The sequence below is a fragment of the Lithobates pipiens genome, unplaced genomic scaffold, assembly GCF_037356315.1.
Source record: "Lithobates pipiens isolate NorthernLeopardFrog02 unplaced genomic scaffold, aLitPip1_a1.2 Scaffold_8, whole genome shotgun sequence".
NCBI classification, from domain to species: Eukaryota; Metazoa; Chordata; class Amphibia; order Anura; family Ranidae; genus Lithobates; species Lithobates pipiens.
The window spans coordinates 279,490,343-279,513,147 of record NW_027507903.1 but is presented as its reverse complement, the minus strand read 5'-3'; the positions used below and the strand labels follow the sequence as shown (position 1 = coordinate 279,513,147).

The 22,805-nt window shown below is 45.1% G+C and overlaps 1 protein-coding gene across 1 annotated transcript in view; it reads right to left on the bottom strand.

Annotated features, from left to right (window-relative positions):
- Window positions 1–1,839: 1,839 nt before the first annotated feature.
- Window positions 1,840–22,805, bottom strand: part of ALDH1L2 (aldehyde dehydrogenase 1 family member L2) — a 111,942-nt gene continuing 90,976 nt past the window's right edge. The window contains exons 19-23 of the mRNA XM_077472100.1: window positions 18,080–18,178; window positions 17,439–17,604; window positions 7,625–7,730; window positions 7,221–7,420; window positions 1,840–3,177 (exon numbers count right to left, since the gene is read on the bottom strand). Of these exons, the coding sequence (XP_077328226.1) occupies window positions 3,122–3,177; window positions 7,221–7,420; window positions 7,625–7,730; window positions 17,439–17,604; window positions 18,080–18,178 (627 nt within the window). The 3' untranslated portion in view covers window positions 1,840–3,121. The remainder of the gene's footprint in view (window positions 3,178–7,220; window positions 7,421–7,624; window positions 7,731–17,438; window positions 17,605–18,079; window positions 18,179–22,805) is intronic.

Genomic DNA, 22,805 nt, shown 5'->3' with positions numbered 1-22,805 from the left:
TGTTCTATAAATGAGGTCAGAATTGCACCTCCCGCCCCCCAATAGGGAAGAGTGGTTAATAATCAGTCCTGGGTGATGGAGACACAATGACATGTGACACCTCTCTTCCCCCTTCGGTGCCGGTTACCGGTGTCCAGCTTGATGGCTCTGTTGGCCAGTTTCTTGGCTGTCTGCAGTGGCTTCAGAGCCCGTCCCCAGCTGGGGAGGCCAAACACACGGAACCCAACTAGCTTCCAGAACTTGAGACACGTGGCTCAGTTTCCATGGAAAATAATCTGGGCATACATAAAGATGGTTCTGATTGGCCCAGGAAGAAGCCAGAAGCAGGAGAGAGAGAGTTGTGTGCAGCGCCCCTTACTGGTCGGAGGACAACATGACAGATAGTAGTGAGATTAGGATAATGTGATTGCTGAGCACGTTAATTCTAATAAAAACTATTTTTAAATTTCAATCTCAGGTGTTCTAAAGGTAACAATAGCAACATGTTATATTCTCATATATATATATGAATATATAAAGAAATATATATATTATTGAGATTTGCAATAAAAATAAAATCAGAAAACAGAAGGTACTGTAGGGAAAATACAAGTAAAGATTTGTGTTTGTCACATTATTATTGTAATTATAAGTTATATTATTTATATTATTATAAATTCTATTATTATAATAAATTATATGATTATAAATTATAATTATTATAAATGACAAATTATAATTTAGATTATTAGAAGTTATAATTTATTGCATTATTATTATGATTATTATTATGATTATTATGATTATCATTATTATTATGATTAGCCATGGCGACAGTGCAATTCTTCCATTGCAATGTGTTAAAAAAAATTCTTCATGTACACCTACAAATTGTCCCAAAATGTAGCGCAGATCTGTGATTGGCTCACTCCTGTTGTCAGATATTTGCAAAAATCTGGAAATTAGATTAGAGTCCTTCCCTGAAGTGTGATTTTTACCTCTCTATACTTAAGGCCAGTGGCAGCTGGTGGTATATTCTTTGGGGGGGGGGCAAAAAAAGTGCACCCCCCTTGGTCGGTCAGTTGGTTGATTAGTTACCAGCCCCACATTTACCCAATCTATGGCACGGGCGGCGATTTCCTCCAGGTGATAGACGGCAGCTTCCCCTGCATCTCCTCCTCTGCATCGTGGCGGCCTCCACCATGCTTTTCCTCCCTCCTCCTCCCAGGCCAATAGGATTGCTTCTCCTTTCAACCAATTGGGAAAAGGGTCTCAGTACCCGCTTCCTGATTGGCTGGGAGGAAAATCAGGAAGACAATAGCAAATATTCATTTGCTATTGTCACACAACTGGGTGGGCTCGGAGCGCAGTGCTCTGCACTCTTTTTTGAAGCCTAAAGCCTATTAGAGCCTCAGGCTCTAATCATGTGTTTTAAAAAAAAAAAAAAAACATTGGAATCCATGCGTCTGGTGCCCAGCATTTAGGTCAGGAAGGATGAATGAATAGGGGGGCAGCGCTTGTGCGCCCTGCATTATGGACAGCCACTGCTTAAGGCCCGTGCACACGATAAGAAAATCAGAAGTAAAATTTTGCACCATACTCGATCGGCCGATTATCTGATCGTTAGTACGGTGCTTTTGATAACCGATTCCAACTTTTCGGATGAAAAAACAGACGATTCCAACTTTTTGGATGACAAAAAAACCTGAAGGTGCATGCTATAAAAGTTTTATCACATGTGAACACAACGTAAGATTTTCATTCAATTAGTACGGTTTTCATCCGAAAAAAAATGGTAAGAGCAAGACTATGCATGCTGGGAAATGTAAGAACACATAAAAAACAATTCAACTCATTACATTACTTCTGACGTTTTATTCTGATGTATGAAAGTACTCATAAGTTGAGTAACCTCTTCACTTTCCATATGAGAGTCGCATGCAACAAAAAACAGACAGTTATTCATCTGATAATCTGATCATGTGTAGCAAGCTTTAGGCTGGCCATACATGTTTAATTCTCTTTCCATTAGATTTACCTTAAACTATGTAGTAGAAGGGCCTGCCTGATTGCATACAATTGAAAGCTTTTTAGTTTGTTTGACCTCATATTATATGGTTTTTGGTAAATATAAAGGAAAAAAAATCTAAAGACAGTTGTATAGTAGACATGTGCCGTTCATTTCCTTCCGAATCGACACTCGGACAAATTTTTAATTATTCAGATGAATCCGAATTACACATTGTAATGAAAGTTGGACAACAATTGTCTGATGAAGCGTACTAACGGTCGGATTTTAGGCAAATAGTCTGTCATCGCACAATTCCTTGCTGAAAATCCGATCGTGTGTATGAGGCTTTAGTGTTGCATTCACAAAATTAAAAAAAAGACCTTTATTACTTTTACCAATTTTGCAATGCTTTGTACCATACTCACAATTTTAGCATCATTTAAAAACAGGAAAAAAATATATAATCTTCACTTTCTATCTACAGTAACAGTTTTAATTAACACAAATTAAGTGAAAATTGTTTTCGTATTGTTACATATTTTAGCCCATGGATTGCAGAGAATAAAAAAAAAAAATGTTAGACAATATCACCCATAATCAAACGAAAGCTTTGTTTGTCCTCCTAAAAAACAATGTATGTATTTTTTTGTTATATTAAGTAATGATAAAGTTATCACAGAATTGCTCTGGTCCATAAACGAAGTACAGGTGTAAGAGCTAAGGTAGTTAAGGTTTCAAGAAATAAGTAACTGCATTTCTATGTTGTTTTGCGCATGTATTCATGTAATGGTGATGCTGGAAAAATTAGCATACATTCATGTTTTTTTGGAATACAACAATTTTAGAAACAATTAATTTCACAACAAATAAAAGGGAAAAACACACAAGGACATTCCTCATAATCATAGTCAACATGGGCAACTTCGCTGTCACTGGAAACAATCAGAAAAGTTCAATAGAGGAAGCGAAAAATGTGATTTTGTTCTTTTTTTTTTTTTTTTTTTTTTTTTTTAGCAATGTGGTATCCTTAGTACATCCATATAAAATGCGTGGGTCTATTTTTTTCAGAGATGTGAAAATGATCTGAATATAAAAATAAATCCTGTGGGTATTTGGATTCAATTGACAAGTCTAGTATTCCACAGTAATTGCTTTAGTTCTAAGGTATTCATGAAGCGCCTCTTCACCTGTGTGACAAAAAATAAAAAAAATAAAGACTTATCAAGCTACAATGATGTAACAGTCATAGTGAGTTCACAATGATCACATTTTATGCCCTATATTCTTATATTACGTTTAAATTCAAAGTATTTTACTGGAATACATGCATCAGTTGTGAGCTCAGGGTTCTGACAATGCAACTCTATGAGGTTGAAATTATTGGGCGTGTCATCTTTAAAGTGACACTAAACAATATCAATATTTCCAAATAATACATACAGTACTGTACATATCTACTACCTAATGGACCTGTAATCTATTTTTAATTATATAATTTCTTATTGTGTTTTTCTACCTATTTGTAATATCCTTTGTGAGCCTCCGAACCTTTCTCCCATGCTTCCATTTGTATGAAACTAGTAGTGTGTAATAAATGCGGTCACATGCACTGCTCTATGCACACTGCATATGCCATAGTCTCTGGTCCGCCTTAAGAGTGAGCAAGAGAAGGTGGCTTCGTTGCTACATACAGTGGGACCATGAGTAATTAATGTTGCCATCCTCTAACAGAAAGTCTGATTATAGCGAAAAAAAACCCCACAAAATGTTTTCTGAATGTTTGAATTCAGCCAGTGCCGCCAACAGCAAACTGCTTGCTCTGGGGGCACTGGTGGGTGCTCGCTTTCCAAGCCCCAATCTATGGGTTCATAAGACACACAAAGCCGTGGCTCGGCCCTGCCCCCCACTCTCTCCTTATTGGCTCACTGCCTTTGATTGATAGTAGCAAGAGCCAATGGCTCCCCCTGCTGTCTCAGCCAATTAGGAGAGGGAGTCCACGGGACAGCTGAGGCTTTCGTGCACATCACTGGATCGAGAACTGGATAGAATGCATGAAGTTAAAAAACCTAAAGCCTTTAACACTACTTTAACCTATTGTGGCAGTGTTAGGCCCTGCCACTCAGGGGCGGATCCAGGGGGGGGGCAACGGGTCAATTGCCCCCTCCGAGAATACCGCCAGCTAATGACAGCACGGCCGGTTCCGCGGGTCCAATCGCGGCCGGTTCCGCGGGTACCCGCGGCCGGTTCCGCGGGTCCAATCGCGGCCGGTTCCGTGGGTCCAATCGCGGCCGGTTCCGCGGGTACCCGCGGCCGGTTCCGCGGGTCCAATCGCGGCCGGTTCCGCGGGTACCCGCGGGCCGGTTCCGCGGGTCCAATCGCGGCCGGTTCCGAGGGTACCCGCGGCCGGTTCCGCGGGTCCAATCGCGGTCGGTTCCGCGGGTACCCGAGCTGAGTGGACGGGTGAGGGGGGGGCAGCTGGGCGGCTTAGGAGGGCTGCTGGCCAATCAGGAAGCCAGCAGGCAGGGGAGCAGGGAGATGACATCATCTCTCACTGCCCTGCATCCCTCCAGTTCCACCCTCACTGTGTAGGAAGCTGTGTGCAGCAGAGAGATTGCATCATCTCTCTGCTGCCTATCTTCACTCTGGGACCCAACAAAAGACCACCAGTAGGTGACAATCCGCAGTGTGTGGCAGGCTACGTGGCAAGTGGCAATCCGCAATGTGTGGCAGACTACGTGGCAAGTGGCAATCCGCAATGTGTGGCAGGTGACGTGGCAAGTGACAATCCGCAATGTGTGGCAGGTGACGTGGCAAGTGACAATCCGCAATATGTGGCAGGTGACGTGGCAAGTGACAATCCGCAATGTGTGGCAGGTGACGTGGCAAGTGACAATCTGCAATGTGTGGCAGGTGACGTGGCAATCCGCAATGTGTGGCAGGTGACGTGGCAATCCGCAATGTGTGGCAGGTGACGTGGCAAGTGACAATCCGCAATGTGTGGCAGGCTACGTGGCAAGTGGCAATCCGCAATGTGTGGCAGGCAACGTGGCAAGTGACAATCCGCAATGTGTGGCAGGTGACGTGGCAAGTGGCAATCCGCAATGTGTGGCAGGCAACGTGGCAAGTGACAATCCGCAATGTGTGGCAGGTGACGTGGCAAGTGACAATCCGCAATGTGTGGCAGGTGACGTGGCAAGTGACAATCCGCAATGTGTGGCAGACTACGTGGCAAGTGGCAATCCACAATGTGTGGCAGACTACGTGGCAAGTGGCAATCCGCAATGTGTGGCAGGTGACGTGGCAAGTGACAATCCGCAATGTGTGGCAGGTGACGTGGCAAGTGACAATCCGCAATATGTGGCAGGTGACGTGGCAAGTGACAATCCGCAATGTGTGGCAGGTGACGTGGCAAATGACAATCCGCAATGTGTGGCAGGTGACGTGGCAAGTGATAATCCGCAATGTGTGGCAGGTGACGTGGCAATCCGCAATGTGTGGCAGGTGACGTGGCAAGTGACAATCCGCAATGTGTGGCAGGCTACGTGGCAAGTGGCAATCCGCAATGTGTGGCAGGCAACGTGGCAAGTGACAATCCGCAATGTGTGGCAGGTGACGTGGCAATCCGCAATGTGTGGCAGGCAACGTGGCAAGTGACAATCCGCAATGTGTGGCAGGTGACGTGGCAAGTGACAATCCCCAATGTGTGGCAGGTGACGTGGCAATCCGCAATGTGGGTCAGGCAACGTGGCAAGTGACAATCCGCAATGTGTGGCAGGTGACGTGGCAAGTGGCAATCCGCAATGTGTGGCAGGCTACGTGGCAATCCGCATCTGGTGGCAGGCGACGTGGCAAGTGACAATCCGCAATGTGTGGCAGGTGACGTGGCAAGTCACAATCCGCAATGTGTGGCAGGCTACGTGGCAAGTGACAATCCGCAATGTGTGGCAGGTGACGTGGCAAGTAACAATCCGCATTTGGTGACAAGTGACAATCCACATTTGGTGGCAGGCGACATGGCAAGTGACATCCTCAGGGCTCCCACTGATTCTGCAATATGGTGAGTTGAACCATTTAATTTTATATTACAATGTATTAATAGAAATAATGCGCTTCAATCATCCTGACACCATAACAACCATGGTGCCGTAATGATTGAAGCGCCAATACCAGCCATTTCCCATATAAATTGCCCCCCAAAAAACATATTTTATAGCAGTGCCCCTCCCGAGATTAGACTCTGGATCCGCCCCTGCTGCCACTATGAAAATATATGTGAAAACAACACAGGGTTCTCAAAAATACAGTTTGAGGGGATCCGGAATGTCAGTTCTCAGTGGAGAAATGTGGTTCTTCATCTCTCTCTCTTTCTGGGTTTTGTAATTTCCGAATCAGGATTTTGAACTCAGAGATTTCAAAGAGATTTAGGAGGGAAGGAGTCTCAAATCCTGTGTCTGGATCTTGCCAGATACCAGCAGTTCGGGGCTCCACCCGAGATAACAGTTTGGGGCTCCACCCGAGAGGTCTCTGCATGGGGGGGCAGGAGGACTCCAATCCTTCAGTAGGAGAGGTTGTATGGGGCCACCAGAGCTTGTATGTCTGCATAGTGCAGGTGCAACCAGTGACAGAGCTGGAAAAAAGTCTGCCATTGACTCCCCCAGCTGTTCTGCTCCTAGAATGTACGATGCATGTACTTTCTTAGCCCTAAAATGCCCCTCCCAAGGTCATCCTCCACTATGGCCTGCAAGCCACACAGTGATCTACCGTTTCTGCTCCAACAGTAAAATTGACATGTTTTTCAGTTTAAAAAAAATGAGTGTAAAGGGGTAGGGGCAAGGAAGAACTGTGGCAGAACTATAGGTTGCCATATGTATATTGAGCACCCGGGGCCAGAAATAAGTATCTTAAATGTACCTGCATTCACCTGTTGAACTTGAGCAACTGATGAACTTGTGCAACTGTGCTGCATTCTAGGACAGTGGGTTTGCAAGGGAAATAGCATATGATAATCATATAACACGTAGATATATTTGTTATGTGACCACATTTTCCTGCACCTCATTTAGTATTTAAGATAATAGATATCAGAGTGATATGTACAGGCAGATTATCTGCAGATTATGGTAGATCTAATCGGTCAATTAACTGTCAAATATATTCATAGTCTAAACAAAAGATATGTTCTATATATTTTAACATACACGGATGCTGTTCATAATAAACCAAATATTACCCAAGTCCTTGCCAAAGCCTGATTGTTTGAATCCTCCAAACGGTACAGCAACATCAGTTTTGTTGTAGGTGTTGACAAATACAGTTCCGGCTTCCAGCTTCTCACTCACGTACATGGCTTTACTGACGTCTTTTGTGAAGACTCCAGATGCTAGCCCATATTCTGTGCTATTGGCTCGTGCGAGAACACCTTCAATATCACTGCATGAGCAAAACAAAAGAAACGGAAATTGATAATTCTGTAGTTAATGTAAACCTGAAGTTACAAAAACTGTAGCTGCTGACTTTTACCCACTTAAGGACCGCCCCATGTACATATACTGCAGCATGGCAGCCCTTAAGTGCAAAATCACATATCTGTCACAGAAAGAAAAAAAAAAAATCCGAAACTTAAATAAAACATACCCATCCTTAAACTTGGAGATAACCATTACTGGCCCAAAAGATTCTTCCTGAGCAATATACATGTGGTCTTCTACATTTGTAAATACAGTTGGCTCCATAAAAAATCCTAAAAAATATTAAAGGGTATCATTTGTTTTTTTTAAATAACAATTTTTATTATTCATAAGAACAAATAAACAGGTAAGAGGTTGACACTGTAATACACAAACTTCCACATAACAGCAGTACGACCAGTGTATATCAAGTAGCAGTGGAAAGAAAAATTAACCACTAGGGGTCACTGCTGGTTCCACATAATAACTGTAAATTAGCAAATAGTGTCTGTTTTAGATAGCAGTAAAACCCAGTAAGGAGAAAAAGAAAGGAAGAAAGCAGCAGAAAATAAAGAAATAGGAGGGGAAAGGGAGGGAGGGGGGAAGATCAAGGCTCAAGGCGGATCCTCTCGCTTGTGCCAATCCTCCCAGACTTTGTCATGCATTTCCAGTCTATTCTGCAATCTAGCTGTAATTTTTTCCATCAGTTCTATCTCTTTTATTCTAGTATACAGATCTGCCTGGGAGGGTGGGCACCGTCGTTTCCAATGTAGGGCCACCAGGCATCTCGCAGCCGTCAGGACGTGTCTGAGCAGTTTTTTGGAATGCTTAGGAATCTGCAGGGGTGAGACTGGTATCATTTTTTTAAATCATTTACATAGCTGAATACAGTCACATGTGGATGAATACATTCAATGCAAAATTCATATCAATGCTCGTTTCATATACAGTATATATTTATTCAATAAAGAGAACTGTATGTAAAGCAAAACTTTTTTTTAGTTTTGCATAGTACAGTTAGATTAGAATGGAGATTTTGGGACTTCCGGTTCCGGTGCTGCATGAACTAGCTGCGCCATCACACAGCTCCCGCAGCAGCACCTCAAAACAGCCTAAAAACTTGGCTCGATTGGCCCCACACACCCTCTAGCTTCCACTGGGTGCCCCCCCTCTCTCCAGATGGACCGGTTTCTTGAAAAAACTGGGTCCCGCTCTCACGCGTCCTCGCCGGCCCCTCCAGACCGGCCGCAAATCGAGCCCCCGGCTTCAGCCTACCTGGAGCTCACGGCAGGAGCCCAGGCAGTGGACATGGGGGTAAGCGGCAGCTCTCCTTCCCAACACACCACTCAGGCCTCCCTTTCCTGAATGGGGACAGCTCCTACATTGCCTCTCCTGGCCTTGCCTGCTATAAATCCTACACCCCTCTCTGGAGATGAAGGCCACACAGACCGCATTGCTCACGCGGTGGCAGCTCTCCTCTCCCCCCATGATTGCTGCTTCTGTAGAAAAAGCTGTCAATGCAGGGATAAAACAAATCAAAGCCCGACTGGGGGAACACACCACCAGACTGAATGATTTGGAACATCGTTTATCCAGGGTGGAAGATGAATTATATCAAGCACAGGCGACTGAACAGTCGCAGGACAAAACAAACCAATAGATCATCCAAAAATTGAACGATTTAGAAAATAGATCCAGACAGAGCAATTTTGCGATTTGTAGGCATCCCTGAATCGTTACCCATGCCATCTCTCTCTGAATTCTACTCCAAGCGCATTTCTGAGGCCTTGGGTCTCTCAGGCCCATTTACAGTGAAACGGGCGCATCGCATGGGGTCTTTCAACTCGGAACGCAAGTCAGCCCGTCCCATCATCGCCAAGTATCTGAACTACGCCAACAAGGCCCTCATTCTCCAAAAGTTCAGAAAATCTCCATCTCTACAAATTGACGGCATTAGAATCCTAATTTTTGTCGACTACTCGATTGAAGTTTAAAAAAAAAAGGAAAGCCTTTCAACCAATTTGTTCGGAATGCTACAAGCAACAGATTAAATTCACTCTGGCGTTCCCAGCTATCCTCCGCCTCATGTCTCCAAAGGGGGATCAACTGTCCTTCCAGGACCCTTCGGAAGCAGAGGCCTTTGTTCGTTCTTTACAAGCAGACCCAAATCCTCACACGCCATCTAAATCCGCCTCCATTCCCTGTGGACCAGAGGAGCCAGCGAAAAGACTCTCCCAAACGCTTTAGAGCTTTGGCACGGACCACCGTAACAGCAACACACTTCGCTGAGAGGTATCTCTCTCCCTGGCCTGGCTGCTCAGCAACTTCAGGTGGTATGACATGTTTGTATTTCACCTATTGTTATGCTTTCACGTTTACATCCAACTTTACTGTTGGTCATTCATAACCACCTTCCACCACTGGTCACTGACTCTGACGATGGTATCTATTCACTCGCTCTCTATATGAGTGTGGGCAAACTTATTTGTTGTATTTTCAATGCTTTATAAAAATTTTATATTATATCTTGTTTGCACTGCTTTCCTCCATGGCCTCACTGTGTAACATCCCCTGCTCTTCATTCCTTGTGTGACTCCAGGCACTCTTACGTTCTGATCGCTTCCATGGGGCACTCATAGGCCTCTTCACTGAGGTCCTGTATTGAGAGCTGAACTACACAGTGAACTCATGTGGAAAAAAGAGAAGTTCACTCGACTGTATGTTTTGCATAGTTTTATGGTTCCTCCCCTGCTTACCACCCCTCTCTCCGCCTTTCCTCACCTTGGGGGCTCTTACATATCATTAGCTGACATACCCTCAAGGGCCCAACAGACTCACTTCATTTCCTCTCCCTATACAAAGCTATACCTATGCTGCCTCTCTTATGCTGATAGAGATACAACCTCCTCTCATATACACCCACTATCTCCTCCAATCTGAAGATAGTCTCTTGGTAAGTACAGGGTCTTAGATCGCATGCAGAAACTCTGGGTAGGAACGGTCCTAGGGGCGGAATCAATGGGACGGAAAAATGGTGTCCTCCTTTTGATTCACAAAAACCTCTCATGTACAGTCCTATCCACGCATACTGACAGTCAGGGTCGTTTATTTTCAGCTCATGTTAAAATAGGATCTAAAGAAATAGTAAACTCCAACATTTACGCCCCTAACAATCCCAACAATTTTACTGCAAACTCTCCTCCTGGCTTCTCAATATTACAATGATATAGCCCAGGAATGTAACCTGTTCACGATGGAACTCGCACTTCTCCAGTTTACAATAGAGATTGTTCTCTCTTAGTTTCTGAAGTACATGGCAAACATCTGTGTGGTGGCTCTCTAGGGACTTGGAAAATATGAGGATATCATCGAGATAAACCACCACACACAATTGCAACAAATCTCGGAGGACATCGTTAATAAATTCCTGGAAAACTGCTGGGGCGTTACAAAGGCCAAAAGGCATTACCAGGTATTCATAATGGCCTGCTCTGGTATTAAATGCAGTTTTCCACTCATCGCCCTTCTTAATGCGCACGAGATTGTATGCCCCTCTCAGGTCAAGTTTTTTGAAAACCGTTACTCCCTTGAGGCGGTCAAATAACTCTGTAATCAATGGAATCAGGTAGGCATTCTTAATCGTGACACAATTGAGACCCCTATAATCTATACAAGGTCTCAATTCACCGCTCTTCTTTTTCACAAAGAAGAAACCAGCACCAGCAGAAGACGAGGACTTGCGAATGAAACCTCGAGAAAGTGCGTCAGCAACATCCTCCTCCATGGCCTTATCCTCCAAGACCCATAAAGGGTAAACCCGGCCAAGAGGAGGTATGGCACCAGGTTGAAGGTCAATTGTGCAATCATAAGGCCAGTGTGGAGGCAAACTACCGGCTTGACCTTTATCAAAGACATCGCCAAAATCACGGTACTCCTCCGGCAGGGAGGGGAGTAAATTGGTGCACAGGACCTTGGATACCTTCAGTGAGCATGTCTCACTGCATTGTGGTGACCAGGAGAGAACCTCAGGACGGAGCCAATCAAAAGAGGGGTTGTGCCTCTGTAACCAAGGATAACCAATAACCAGTGGAAATCTGGGTGAGGAAATAACTTGGAATTGGATCTCTTGGTGAAGAGCCCCTACAGCCATGGACAACAGAACCGTCTCATGAGTCACATGGGCAGCCTGCAAAGGTCTCCCGTCAAGAGCCTCAATGGCAAGTGGAGTGTCACACAGCTGCAGTGGAATCGAGTGCTGCGCAACAAATGCTGCATCAATGAACAGGCCTGCAGCCCCAGAGTCGATTAGAGCCTGTATCTCGATGGACGACTCAGCCCAAGAAAGGGTGACCAAAACCAGGGGCTTATCCTTCTGGATAATTGGGGACCAAACAACGCCACCTAAGGTCTGTCAATGTCAAAGGTTCGGGCGTTCCCTGGACGGGTAGGACAAGACTTCAAAAAGTGACCTGCCTGGCCACAATAAAGGCACAATCTCTCCCTCCTCCTGTCAAGAAGGACGTTCTGATCACCCGGCTGTTCCCAGAAATCTTACCTGCAGAATCTCCAGCAGAAGAGCCAACCGACGCACACTAGTGCGTGATACCGCTGTCGGGTGCACGCTAACGCTAATGGCCGCACGCGGGTGCGCGCTAATGATAATGTGAGCATGCGAACGCGCACAAGCATGCGCACAGGTGTGCGCGGGTGCGCATGAGCGCACGCGGACATGCAGTATGACGGATCTTGGTGCCAAAGGGGCTATTTAAAGGGACCTATCACCTTGCCTCCCTGCTGTCCGGTCTACAGCGTTCCTAAGAGACCCCTCTGCTATACCTTACTTGTTACCCGATACCTGTTACCCGGCTTACCTCTGACTACCCCCTGTTTGCTGCCTGCCACTGACCCCGGCTTGTCTTGACTATTCTTTTGCCTGCTGCCTTGGTACCTATCCAGTCCGCCTGTGTATGACCCGGCTTGTCTCCGACTATGCCTTGCCTGCCGCCTTGGTGCTGTTCCTGCCTACCAGCATCCAACTCAGCCTGCTTGAAGATCTGTGTCCTGATCTACAAGACACCTTCCCCTCTGTTCCGGTGTTCCTGCTGCTCCTGCTCTCTGCTGATCCCGGTTCCAGCCTGCATCTGGTTCCCCGTCTGCTACTCGGAGTCTGGACCAGCCCTTGCATTTGTGACCTGCCAGGCACTTGTGCCCCTTCTGTGCTCCTGAACATCTGTCTGCTCTACCAGGAGTTCTTGAGCCAGAGGAATACGAGAAGCCGCTCCCTGCATCCGTGGGCTCAACCATCAGGTATGTGACACCTCCTAAAGGCTCTCTCATCCACAGAGAGACGTGTGAAGCCCGGGTGCATGGGTTCATCTTCACTGACCAACTCGTTACCAGGAGGCATGGGAGGTGAGGGAGACATGGGTGGGAGTACAAAGCTCGGAGGCAAATGTACAGGCGGCTTCCGCAAGCGCTCCTTAAGATAAAGTCTTTCTCTGAGTCTGGAGTCAATGAGGATGGCAAACGATATCAAGCTCTCCAGCTCAGTGGGTATATATCGGGCTGCTATCACATCCTTGATAGAATCCGAGAGACCATGAGAAAAAGCAGCCACGAGGGCCTCATTGTTCCAAGCAACTTCTGCTGCCAAAGTACGGAATTCAATAGCGTAGTCGGCAACAGTTCTCGTACTCTCTTTGATGGACATGAGGCACTTGGCAGCAGAAGCGGAGCGTGCGGAAACGTCAAAAACCCTTTTAAAGGAGGCCATAAACTGAGGGTAACTCAAGACAACAGGTTTTTGCGTCTCCCATAGAGGGTTAGCCCAGGCCAAGGCTCTCTCAGAAAGCAAAGATATCACAAAACCTACTTTGCTTCTGTTCGTGGGAAACGCCTGGGACAGCATTTCGAAGTATATCTCAACCTGATTGAGAAACCCTCTGCATTGAACTGGATCTCCCCCAAATAGCTGGGGAAGCGGAGCAGAACCAGACATACCTCTTATAGAGGTAATACTTGAGGCGGGTGCCTACACAGAGACTGGCGCAGCAGCAGGGACGCCCTGCGACTCAGGTTGTACCAGAGCAGCCACCGTGGGGGATTCCAGGTGAGCCCTGGGATTCAGGAGCATTTGTAACGCCAAGGCAAACTGATCCATGTGGTGATCTTGCTCATCCAATCTGGAAAAAATATTACCAACAAGTGGATTGACTGTATCTTCTGAATTCATGGCCTTCGCCTACTGTCAGAAACCATGAAACAGACTGAGACAGAAGTACAATCAAATCACACTTGTTTATTAATAAAAATAAAAAGGTAAATAGAAAAAAGCGTAGTTAAGCATAGCCAGAGTCCAGTAGCCAGATCGGGTAGTCAGGCAGTCCAAAGTTCATTAACCAGATTGGGTAATCAGCCAGGCCAGAAGTCAGGGATCCAAGGAGAGCAACTGCAAGCAGAATAAGAAGCCAGGAGGGATGTCAGCAAGCCAGTCTTGAAACAAACAGCAGGATATGTTTCCTTGTGATGTGACCAACGCGAAGGCAAAGGAAAGAGTGAGATGGAAGGCTTTAAATAGGCAGGTCAGGCGAGCATCATCGGGAACAGCTGGTAACTGTGGAAAGAGAAGAGAGCTGGCAATTAGCCGACAGCTGAGCGGCCAGCCCAGAGGAGGAAGGGCTAAGCCAGCCCTGACAAGTAGTCATCGATAAAGGACGAGAACGGTGGTGTGTGTGTATGTGGAGGGGGAGGGGGTGGCATTGAAGGACCCGACCTTGGGGTGGCAAAGGGAGTAAATCCAGGCCTGATTAAAGGTCTTGTGGACATATGGCTGGTCTCAGACTTCAATGAGGACAGCCCTATGTATGTATAGGATCTGGGTTACAGGTTTAGATCCCTTGTGGAGATACCAAGAAGCCATCCCTAGCAATAGAAGTATAGGCTGAGATTGTTGCAGTGGGGCTACCCTCTGTATGTCCTGTACATTATGCACAGCAAAACGAAAAACTAGCCCCAAAGTGAGGCAAGGTTTTGCTTACTAATAAACCCAAGCATCTGATGTTGAAGAGGGTCCCTGGCCCCTGGAGGTGACAAATTCTATGTAGTTGGACAGCGCAGAGTGTAGTTGATCCATTAAGTTCTTCAAAAGCGGAAACAGCAGCTGGGAAGTGGGTTCCTCTAGACAAGCTGAATGGTGTGAAAGTGTGGAGCTCACAAGCATAACACTCCACCTAGCATATGGTGTCAACACTCAGTTCCCTCACCCTTAACCATTATCACTGTAAGATGGTGGGATAGGAATTCTTAAAATGGCATATGAACCAGTGTTCATTTTGAGGTCAAATTTTGAATTTGTTTTAGTTATAGTCTTTTGACTAAAATGCCATTTTAGTCATCTGAATTGTTTTATTTTTATTCGTATTTTAGTCGACTAAAATCTGAATGGTCCAATATCTCAGCGGCAACATGGGCTAGGATGGCACGCATGCACATGGCTGTCCAAAGGCACATCGGGAAGCGCCACCTAATGTGGAGTACACGTGACCATCAGGGTAAACCTGCTGTGGGCAGTCAAGTGTAGTCAGTGTGAGAGGTAGGGACACATTGCAATAGAGCAACAAGTTCTGCTACAAATTGGGAAAAACTGAGACGCATGAAATGTTGGTGCAAGTGTACAGGATGCAGTGAGCAGAAAATGTGTTCATGACTGGTTCAAACACTTTTGCAATGGGAAGGAAGAGACTCAGGATGACCCACGTTTGGGTCAGCCGTCATCAAGCAGAAACTCAGACATGATTGAGCGAGTGTGTCAAATGCTGGCCCAAGATTGGCAACTGACTTTACGATTGATGGCGGAGGAATTGGGCATTAGCAAGGACACGGTGTGCACCATCATCTGTGAAGATTTGGGTAAGCGGAAGATCTGTTCCCGGTTTGTGCTGCACAAGCTGACAGACGAACAGAAAGCACAACAGATGGAAACCTCTGGCAATTTCATTACCATGTGTGACCATGATACATTATTTCTGTGAACCATTGTCACAGGGGATGAGACCTGGTGTTACCAATTCGATCCAGAATCCAAGCAACAATCGATAAAATGGCATTCACCATCTTCCACCCGACCCAAAAAGTGTTGCCTGCAAAAGTCCAAGGTCAAGACAATGTTGATCGCCTTCTGCGACAATGATGGCATCATCCATAAGGAAACCCAAGAATGTGTGACAGCAGTTCTGCGATCGATTCCTAAGAGGCCTTTGCTGACAGTTTCCAGAAGCTTTATGAATGTTGCCAAAAGTGTTTTGTGAACGATGGTGATAATTTTGAAATCCAATAAAGGTAATTTGTTTGTTTCTTCTGTTTTGTTTGTTTTATGATACCATTCACCAAACTTTTTAGATATACCTCGTATGCGGTAGTTGAGTGTTAAATTTTATTTTGATTTAGTTTTAGTCATAGTCTTTTGACTAAAATGCCATTTTAGTTTTAGTCATATTTCAGTCTTTTAGTTATATTTTAGTATTCTGAATGGTTTTAGTTTTAGATGTATTTTAGTTAACTAGAATAATGGTAATTTAGTTGACGAAAATATTTTCACTAACAAAATTAACACTGGTAAGAACTGTGAGGTAGCTCTCAGTTCTTGGGCCCAACCAGCATTAATTACTACATAGAGACTTGTTCATATCATAGATTTTGCCATAGCTCTGGACCTGGATAGCATGTAAGCAGGGACAACAGAGGCACCCACTAACTCCATCCACTAGGACCCACCTAATATACAAGGCTCCCCTAGGTTCACTCACCAACTGTGAGTGAAGACCAGAGCCCTTGCAGATTTGAATGTCTGCCTGCCATCCGCACATATGGTGTGCAGTGAGATAGGGTGGAACTGCAAGCCCACTCACGAATCTCCTGGTCTCTAATGACAAACGCAGATGTCTGTACCGAGGATATCAGATGCTCCAGGCCTGAAGACTTGTATGGTTCCAGTATAGTTCCTCTCTTTGTCTATCCACCACTTGCCCCTATCTAGACCAGGCTTGCATTACCATTGGTTACACCAAGATTATCTTCACCAAGTGGGAGTTGCTGGTGGATAGTCTGGCTAACTCACATAGCAGGGCACTTTCCCAATACTCAGCAGCAAGGTTACTGAAATCCACTTCTGACACATGAAGAAGCCAGAGGCTCGGTTCAATGCATCTTTATTGCAACAGTTACAGTTTCATTAATGCAATTAATGTGTCTTCAATAGGTAATACAGTCTCCAAGCATTATCTCACTCCTCTATACACAGCATCCTCCACTCAGATAAATGCCACAAGTCTCTGTGAGAACGATGGTGTGCCTCTGTGCCAAGCAACAGGGAACCCCTCCAAAGAGAAGCAAGAAGGATAAATCTCTCCCTCTTCCCATAGTTAATTACTACCCTCAAGCTAGGCTCCTCCCCAGGAATTTAAGGGATTCTGCCAGGAAGGAAGTAAATCAGTCATCTCCCTATTAGACCCAGCCTCAATCAGCATACATGCGGCTACCTAACACAATGCACAGTAGTCTTTAAACATTCCACAATGCAGAGCCCTGTGTCCAAAAGTCAAATTACAGACCAGCCCTGAAGTCTTCCAGTCCAGTGGAGTCTCCGTAAGGACTCCTGAGCAGTTGCTGCTGTGTAGTGACTAGCTCAAGCAGCATTTTTGAAGTCACAGAAAAAATATCTACAGTGTACAGAGTATCTTGAGTTGAAGAAAAGGCGCTTAACCTTCTAGACAATAGCGAAAAATTAGGCATTATTATTGCAGGCAGAGTGATAAAAGGACTGGCCTAATGCTGGTTTGCTAGTGTCCCAACCTCTTGAAGGCAACAGCATAACCCAAAAGTCTATGAATTGACTACATCGCTGTGTTCCTAAATAGAAGACAAAGATTTTGGCTAGAAATACACCTTAATGATTGTTTTCAGCACCATCTAGAATTCCTTCAATGGCTTTTCTCTGTAAGTACCTGGACGAGGCACTTGTCTGGCTCCATAGACCAAGATGGCTCCTTCCTTCATTCCAGTTTCACAGTACTCTAGCAGTTTGTCCAGATGGGCTTTGTGGTTCTGTGGACCATGATCTGTAGATCTGTCCAGAGGGTCACCGATCTTCATCTTTTTAATTTCTTCTACCTACACAAATAGCATAAGTTTGGAAATATATTCCATACATACCCCTTTACTTGTACTTGGTTTTAAGTGGTCTTGATAATTTACTTATAAGATAAACCTGGTAAATAATCCATCCTGGGTTAAAAATGTACATAAGGATTATAGCTATGACATTATTCAAAGTAAAATACTGCCACTGGCAAAGATGGCATGCACAGCACTACAACTCATAGCGACCAATCAGATTTGAAATAACAAGCCAGATCAGTGAAAAATGCAACTTCACTGGTTGCTAATGATCACTGGTTGCTAATGATGCCCCTTACAATAGTTTGGTTACTTTTGTAAATGAGACCAGGTAGGATTAAATCAACGTTTTATGCAATTCATTGTTATGGCGGTTCAAGTATATGCAGGTTTGTTGAATAAAGTACTGCATATACCGTATGAGAAAACTTTATATACTGTAGGACCTTAGGACATGCAACTGACTTACCACACGTTTTACAAATTCATCATGTATAGATTCTTCAACAAACAGTCTGCCTGCTGCAATGCAGTTTTCACCTTTGTTGAAAAACACAGCTCCCATACCCTAAAAATACAAGAGTAAAATACTAGATATTAAAGGCTGAACATTGTTTATGCAATTTATATGGAAGGATATTTTTTCTGTATTTCTCTGGCATTTCAGCAGTGGTGGCCCATCCATTAGGGGTGCACCCCCCCCCCCCCCCCCATCCATGCATCCGGCCCCCTAATCCACATGCAGGGCACTGGATGCATGGATTCCACTCAGTTGTGTAACAATAGCGAATAAATATTGAGGGGGACATCGAGCCGGATGCCCAGTGGCCTTGGCTACCATAGCCGTTTCGAGCTCATATGACGCATTGCCATAGGGTATATGTGTCTAACATACATGGTAAGAGTACCCATCCTCTGTTTTATACATTGTAGCAGTTAGATACAAGAATTACTGTGTTTGTGGATGCTGGAAGATTAAACCCTCAAGATTTGAACAGATACCAGTGGACATTTATTTTTTGGACTTTTAGTCACTGTTATATTTTTCCACACTTTTTACGTACACAATTTTTAGCTGTGTTTATTCATAGATTGGGTACAGTGGTGTGAAAAAGTGTTTGCCCCCTTCCTCATTTCCTGTTCCTTTGCATGTTTGTCACACTTAAGTGTTTCGGAACATCAAACCAATTTAAACAATAGTCAAGGACAACACAAGTAAACACAAAATGCAATTTGTAAATGAAGGTGTTTATTATTAAAGGTGAAAAAAAATCCAAACCATCATGGCCCTGTGTGAAAAAGTGATTGCCCCCCTTGTTAAAACATACTATAACTGTGGTTGTCCACACCTGAGTTCAATTTCTATAGCCACACCCAGGCCTGATTACTGCCACACCTGTTCACAATCAAGGCATCACTTAAATAGGAGTTGCTTGACACAGTAAGGTCCACCAGAAGATCCTTAAAAGCTACACATCATGCCGAGACCCAAAGAAATTCAGGAACAATTGAGAAAGAAAGTAATTGAGATCTATCAGTCTGGAAAGGGTTATAAAGCCATTTCCAAAGCTTTGGGAATCCAGCGAACCACAGTGAGAGCCATTATCCACAAATGGCGAAGACATGGAACAGTGGTGAACCTTCCCAGGAGTGGCCGGCCACCCAAAATTACCCCAAGAGCGCAGCGACGACTCATCCAAGAGGTCACAAAAGACCCCACAACAACGTCCAAGGAACTGCAGGCCTCACTTGCCTCAGTTAAGGTCAGCGTTCATGCCTCCACCATCAGGAAAAGACTGGGCAAAAATGGCCTGCATGGCAGAGTTCCACGGAGAAAACCACTGCTGAGCAAAAAGAACATCAAAGCTCGTCTCAATTTCTCCACAACACATCTTGATGATCCCCAAGACTTTTGGGACAACATTCTGTGGACCGATGAGACAAAAGTGGAACTCTTTGGAAGGTGTGTGTCCAAGTATATCTGGCGTAGAAGGAACACTGCATTTCATAAAAAGAACATTATACCAACAGTAAAATATGGCGGTGGTAGTGTGATGGTCTGGGGCTGTTTTGCTGCTTCAGGACCTGGAAGACTTGCCGTGATAAAAGGAACTATGAATTCTGCTGTCTACCAAGAGATCCTGAAGGAGAATGTCCGACCATCTGTTCGTGTACTCAAGCTGAAACGAACTTGGGTTCTGCAGCAGGACAATGATCCTAAACACACCAGCAAGTCCACCACCGAATGGCTGAAGAAAAACAAAATGAAGACTTTGGAGTGGCCTAGCCAAAGTCCTGACCTGAATCCTATTGAGATGTTGTGGTATGACCTTAAAAAGGCCGTTCATGCTCGAAAACCCTCTAATGTAACTGAATTAGGACAATTCTGCAAAGATGAGTGGGCCAAAATTCCTCCACGACGCTGTAAAAGCCTCATTGCATGTTATCGCAAACGCTTGGTTGCAGTTGTTGCTGCTAAGGGTGGCCCAACCAGTTATTAGGTTTAGGGGGCAATCACTTTTTCACACAGGGCCATGATGGTTTGGATTTTTTTTAACCTTTAATAATAAACACCTTCATTTACAAATTGCATTTTGTGTTTACTTGTGTTGTCCTTGACTATTGTTTAAATTGGTTTGATGTTCCGAAACACTTAAGTGTGACAAACATGCAAAGGAACAGGAAATGAGGAAGGGGGCAAACACTTTTTCACACCACTGTATATATTTTTTCACATATTGTTTCATTAGTAGTTTTGCGGTTTAGCGCAGTGTTTTCCGATTTTTCTATACACTTCCGATGGGAGTTAAAGCACTTCATTAACCACTTGCTTACTGGGCACTTAAACCCCCCACAGTCCCAGACCAATTTTCAGCTTTCAGCGCTGATGCACTTTGAATGACAATTGCGCGGGCATACAACACTGTACCCAAATGAAATTTTTATAATTTTTTTCCCACAAATAGAGCTTTCTTTTTGCTAAACAAACAAAAAAAATGCAAAAAAAAAAAAAAATCATGTTTAATAGTTTGTTATAAAATTTTGCAAACGGGTCATTTTTCTCCTTCATTGAAGTGCGCTGATTAGGCGGCACTGATAGGCTGCACTGGTGGGCACTGATGGGCTGCATTGGTGGGCACTGATAGGCTGCATTGGTGGGCACTGATAGGCTGCACTGGTGGGCACTGATAGGCATAGGTAAGGCGGCACTAATAGGCACAGATAAGGTGGCACCGATGGGCACAGATAAGGCGGCACTGATGGGCAAAGATGGGCACAGATGGGTGGCACGGATGGGCACTGATAGGTACCACTGATATATGGGACTGATGGGCACTGATAGGTGGCACTGATAGGTGGCTCTGATAGGTGGCTCTGATAGGTGGCACTGCTGGGCACTGATGGGCGGCACTGCTGGGCACTGGTAGATGACACTGATGGGCACGGATAAGTGGCACTGGGGTGCAGCACCTTTGAGGCAGATTGTGGGCACTGTGGGTGGCACTGTGGGCACTGCTGGGTGGCACTGTGGGCACTGCTGGGTGGCACTGACGGGGGGCACTTACTTTTAAAACATTTGGCACTGCAGGGGGCAGGTGGGCCCTGGCAGGGGGCAGGTGGGCACTAGCAGGGCTGGCCATGATCGGGACTGAGGAATAGTAGCCGATTACCGGCTCCGTTATATCACATGATCAGCTGTCATTGGCTGACAGCTGATCACGTGATAAGGGGTCGGGATCGACCCCTTGCACGGATCGGTGATCAGACGAGTCTCATGGACTCGCCGATCACAGAGCGCGCCGCGCGCGCCCCTCAGGGGGCGCGCAGGCCGCTCGTGCACGGGACGACGTCAATAGACGTAGTCCCGGCAAAGGAGATCCGCGCTGTAGCCGTCATTTGGCTATAGCGCGGATCTCAAGTGGTTAAAAGAGAAATAACACCAAAACTCTTTTAGCCATACTTCTCCTATGGCTCACAAATGCACTGCACTCCTGTGACCCAGAATCAGCTGACAGCAGCTAAAGCCCACCATTGGCTGATGACACAAAGCCAGTCAGGGCTCTACAGGAATCCCAGCAATAATGTTGAGAACTGCTCAGATTCCTGATCGGCAGCTGGGCCTGCCTCTCAGTGACCCACTAAGAGCCTGAGTCAGCCATTCCCTCCACAGTCCAGTGCTCCAGTGAGCGCTGGAGGGGCAGAGCATAAAGATCTGTGCTCAGAGCTGATCCAATTACTGAGAGATCAGCAGTCTTTGATTGCTAGGTTCTCAGTGTAGAGCCGGCAGAGAGCAGCTGCAGTATTGGGTCGATTCTGCTTCTACATGGGTGAGTAAGTACGTTTGTTATTTTCCCGTACTTCTCTTTTAATATAATATAAATATCTATATATACAGTATCTCACAAAAGTGAGTACACTCCTCACATTTTTGTAAATATTTTATTATATATTTTCATGTGACAACACTAAATAAATTATACTTTGCTACAATGTAAAGTAGTGAGTGTACAGCTTGTATAACAGTGTAAATTTGCTGCCCCCTTAAAATAACTCAACACAGCCATTAATGTCTAAAGTGCTGGCAACAAAAGTGAGTATACTCCTAAGAGAAAATGTCCAAGTTGGGCCCAAAGTGTCAATATTTTGCCTGGCCACCATTATTTTCCAGCACTGCCTTAACCCTCTTGGGCATGGAGTTCACCAGAGCTTCACAGGTTGCCACTGGAGTCCTCTTCCACTCCTCCATGATGGAATCACGGAGCTGGTGGATGTTAGAGACCTTGCGCTCCTCAACCTTCTGTTTGAGGATACCTCACAGATGCTCAATAGTGTTTAGATCTGGAGACATGCTTGGCCAGTCCATCACCTTTACCCTCAGGTTCTTTAGCAAAGGCAGTGGTCGTGTCACAAACTCAAACGTGTATAAGTGAAATGTGAAATGTGAAGATTTATTAAGGAAAGTGAATAATATAAATACAACCACACAGTGCAATAAACCAACCAACAGAGACCCCCAAATAACAACAGACAAATATCTACCAAAAATGGGAAATACCAGTAACATAAACGATAGCCAGGCCAAGGTCATGCACGGAGGATCAGAAGATAAACAAAGGGCAGTTCCCGGAATCAGAGACACAAGCCAGGCCAAGGTTATACACGGGGAGATCAGCAGATGGGGTAAGGACAGGGCT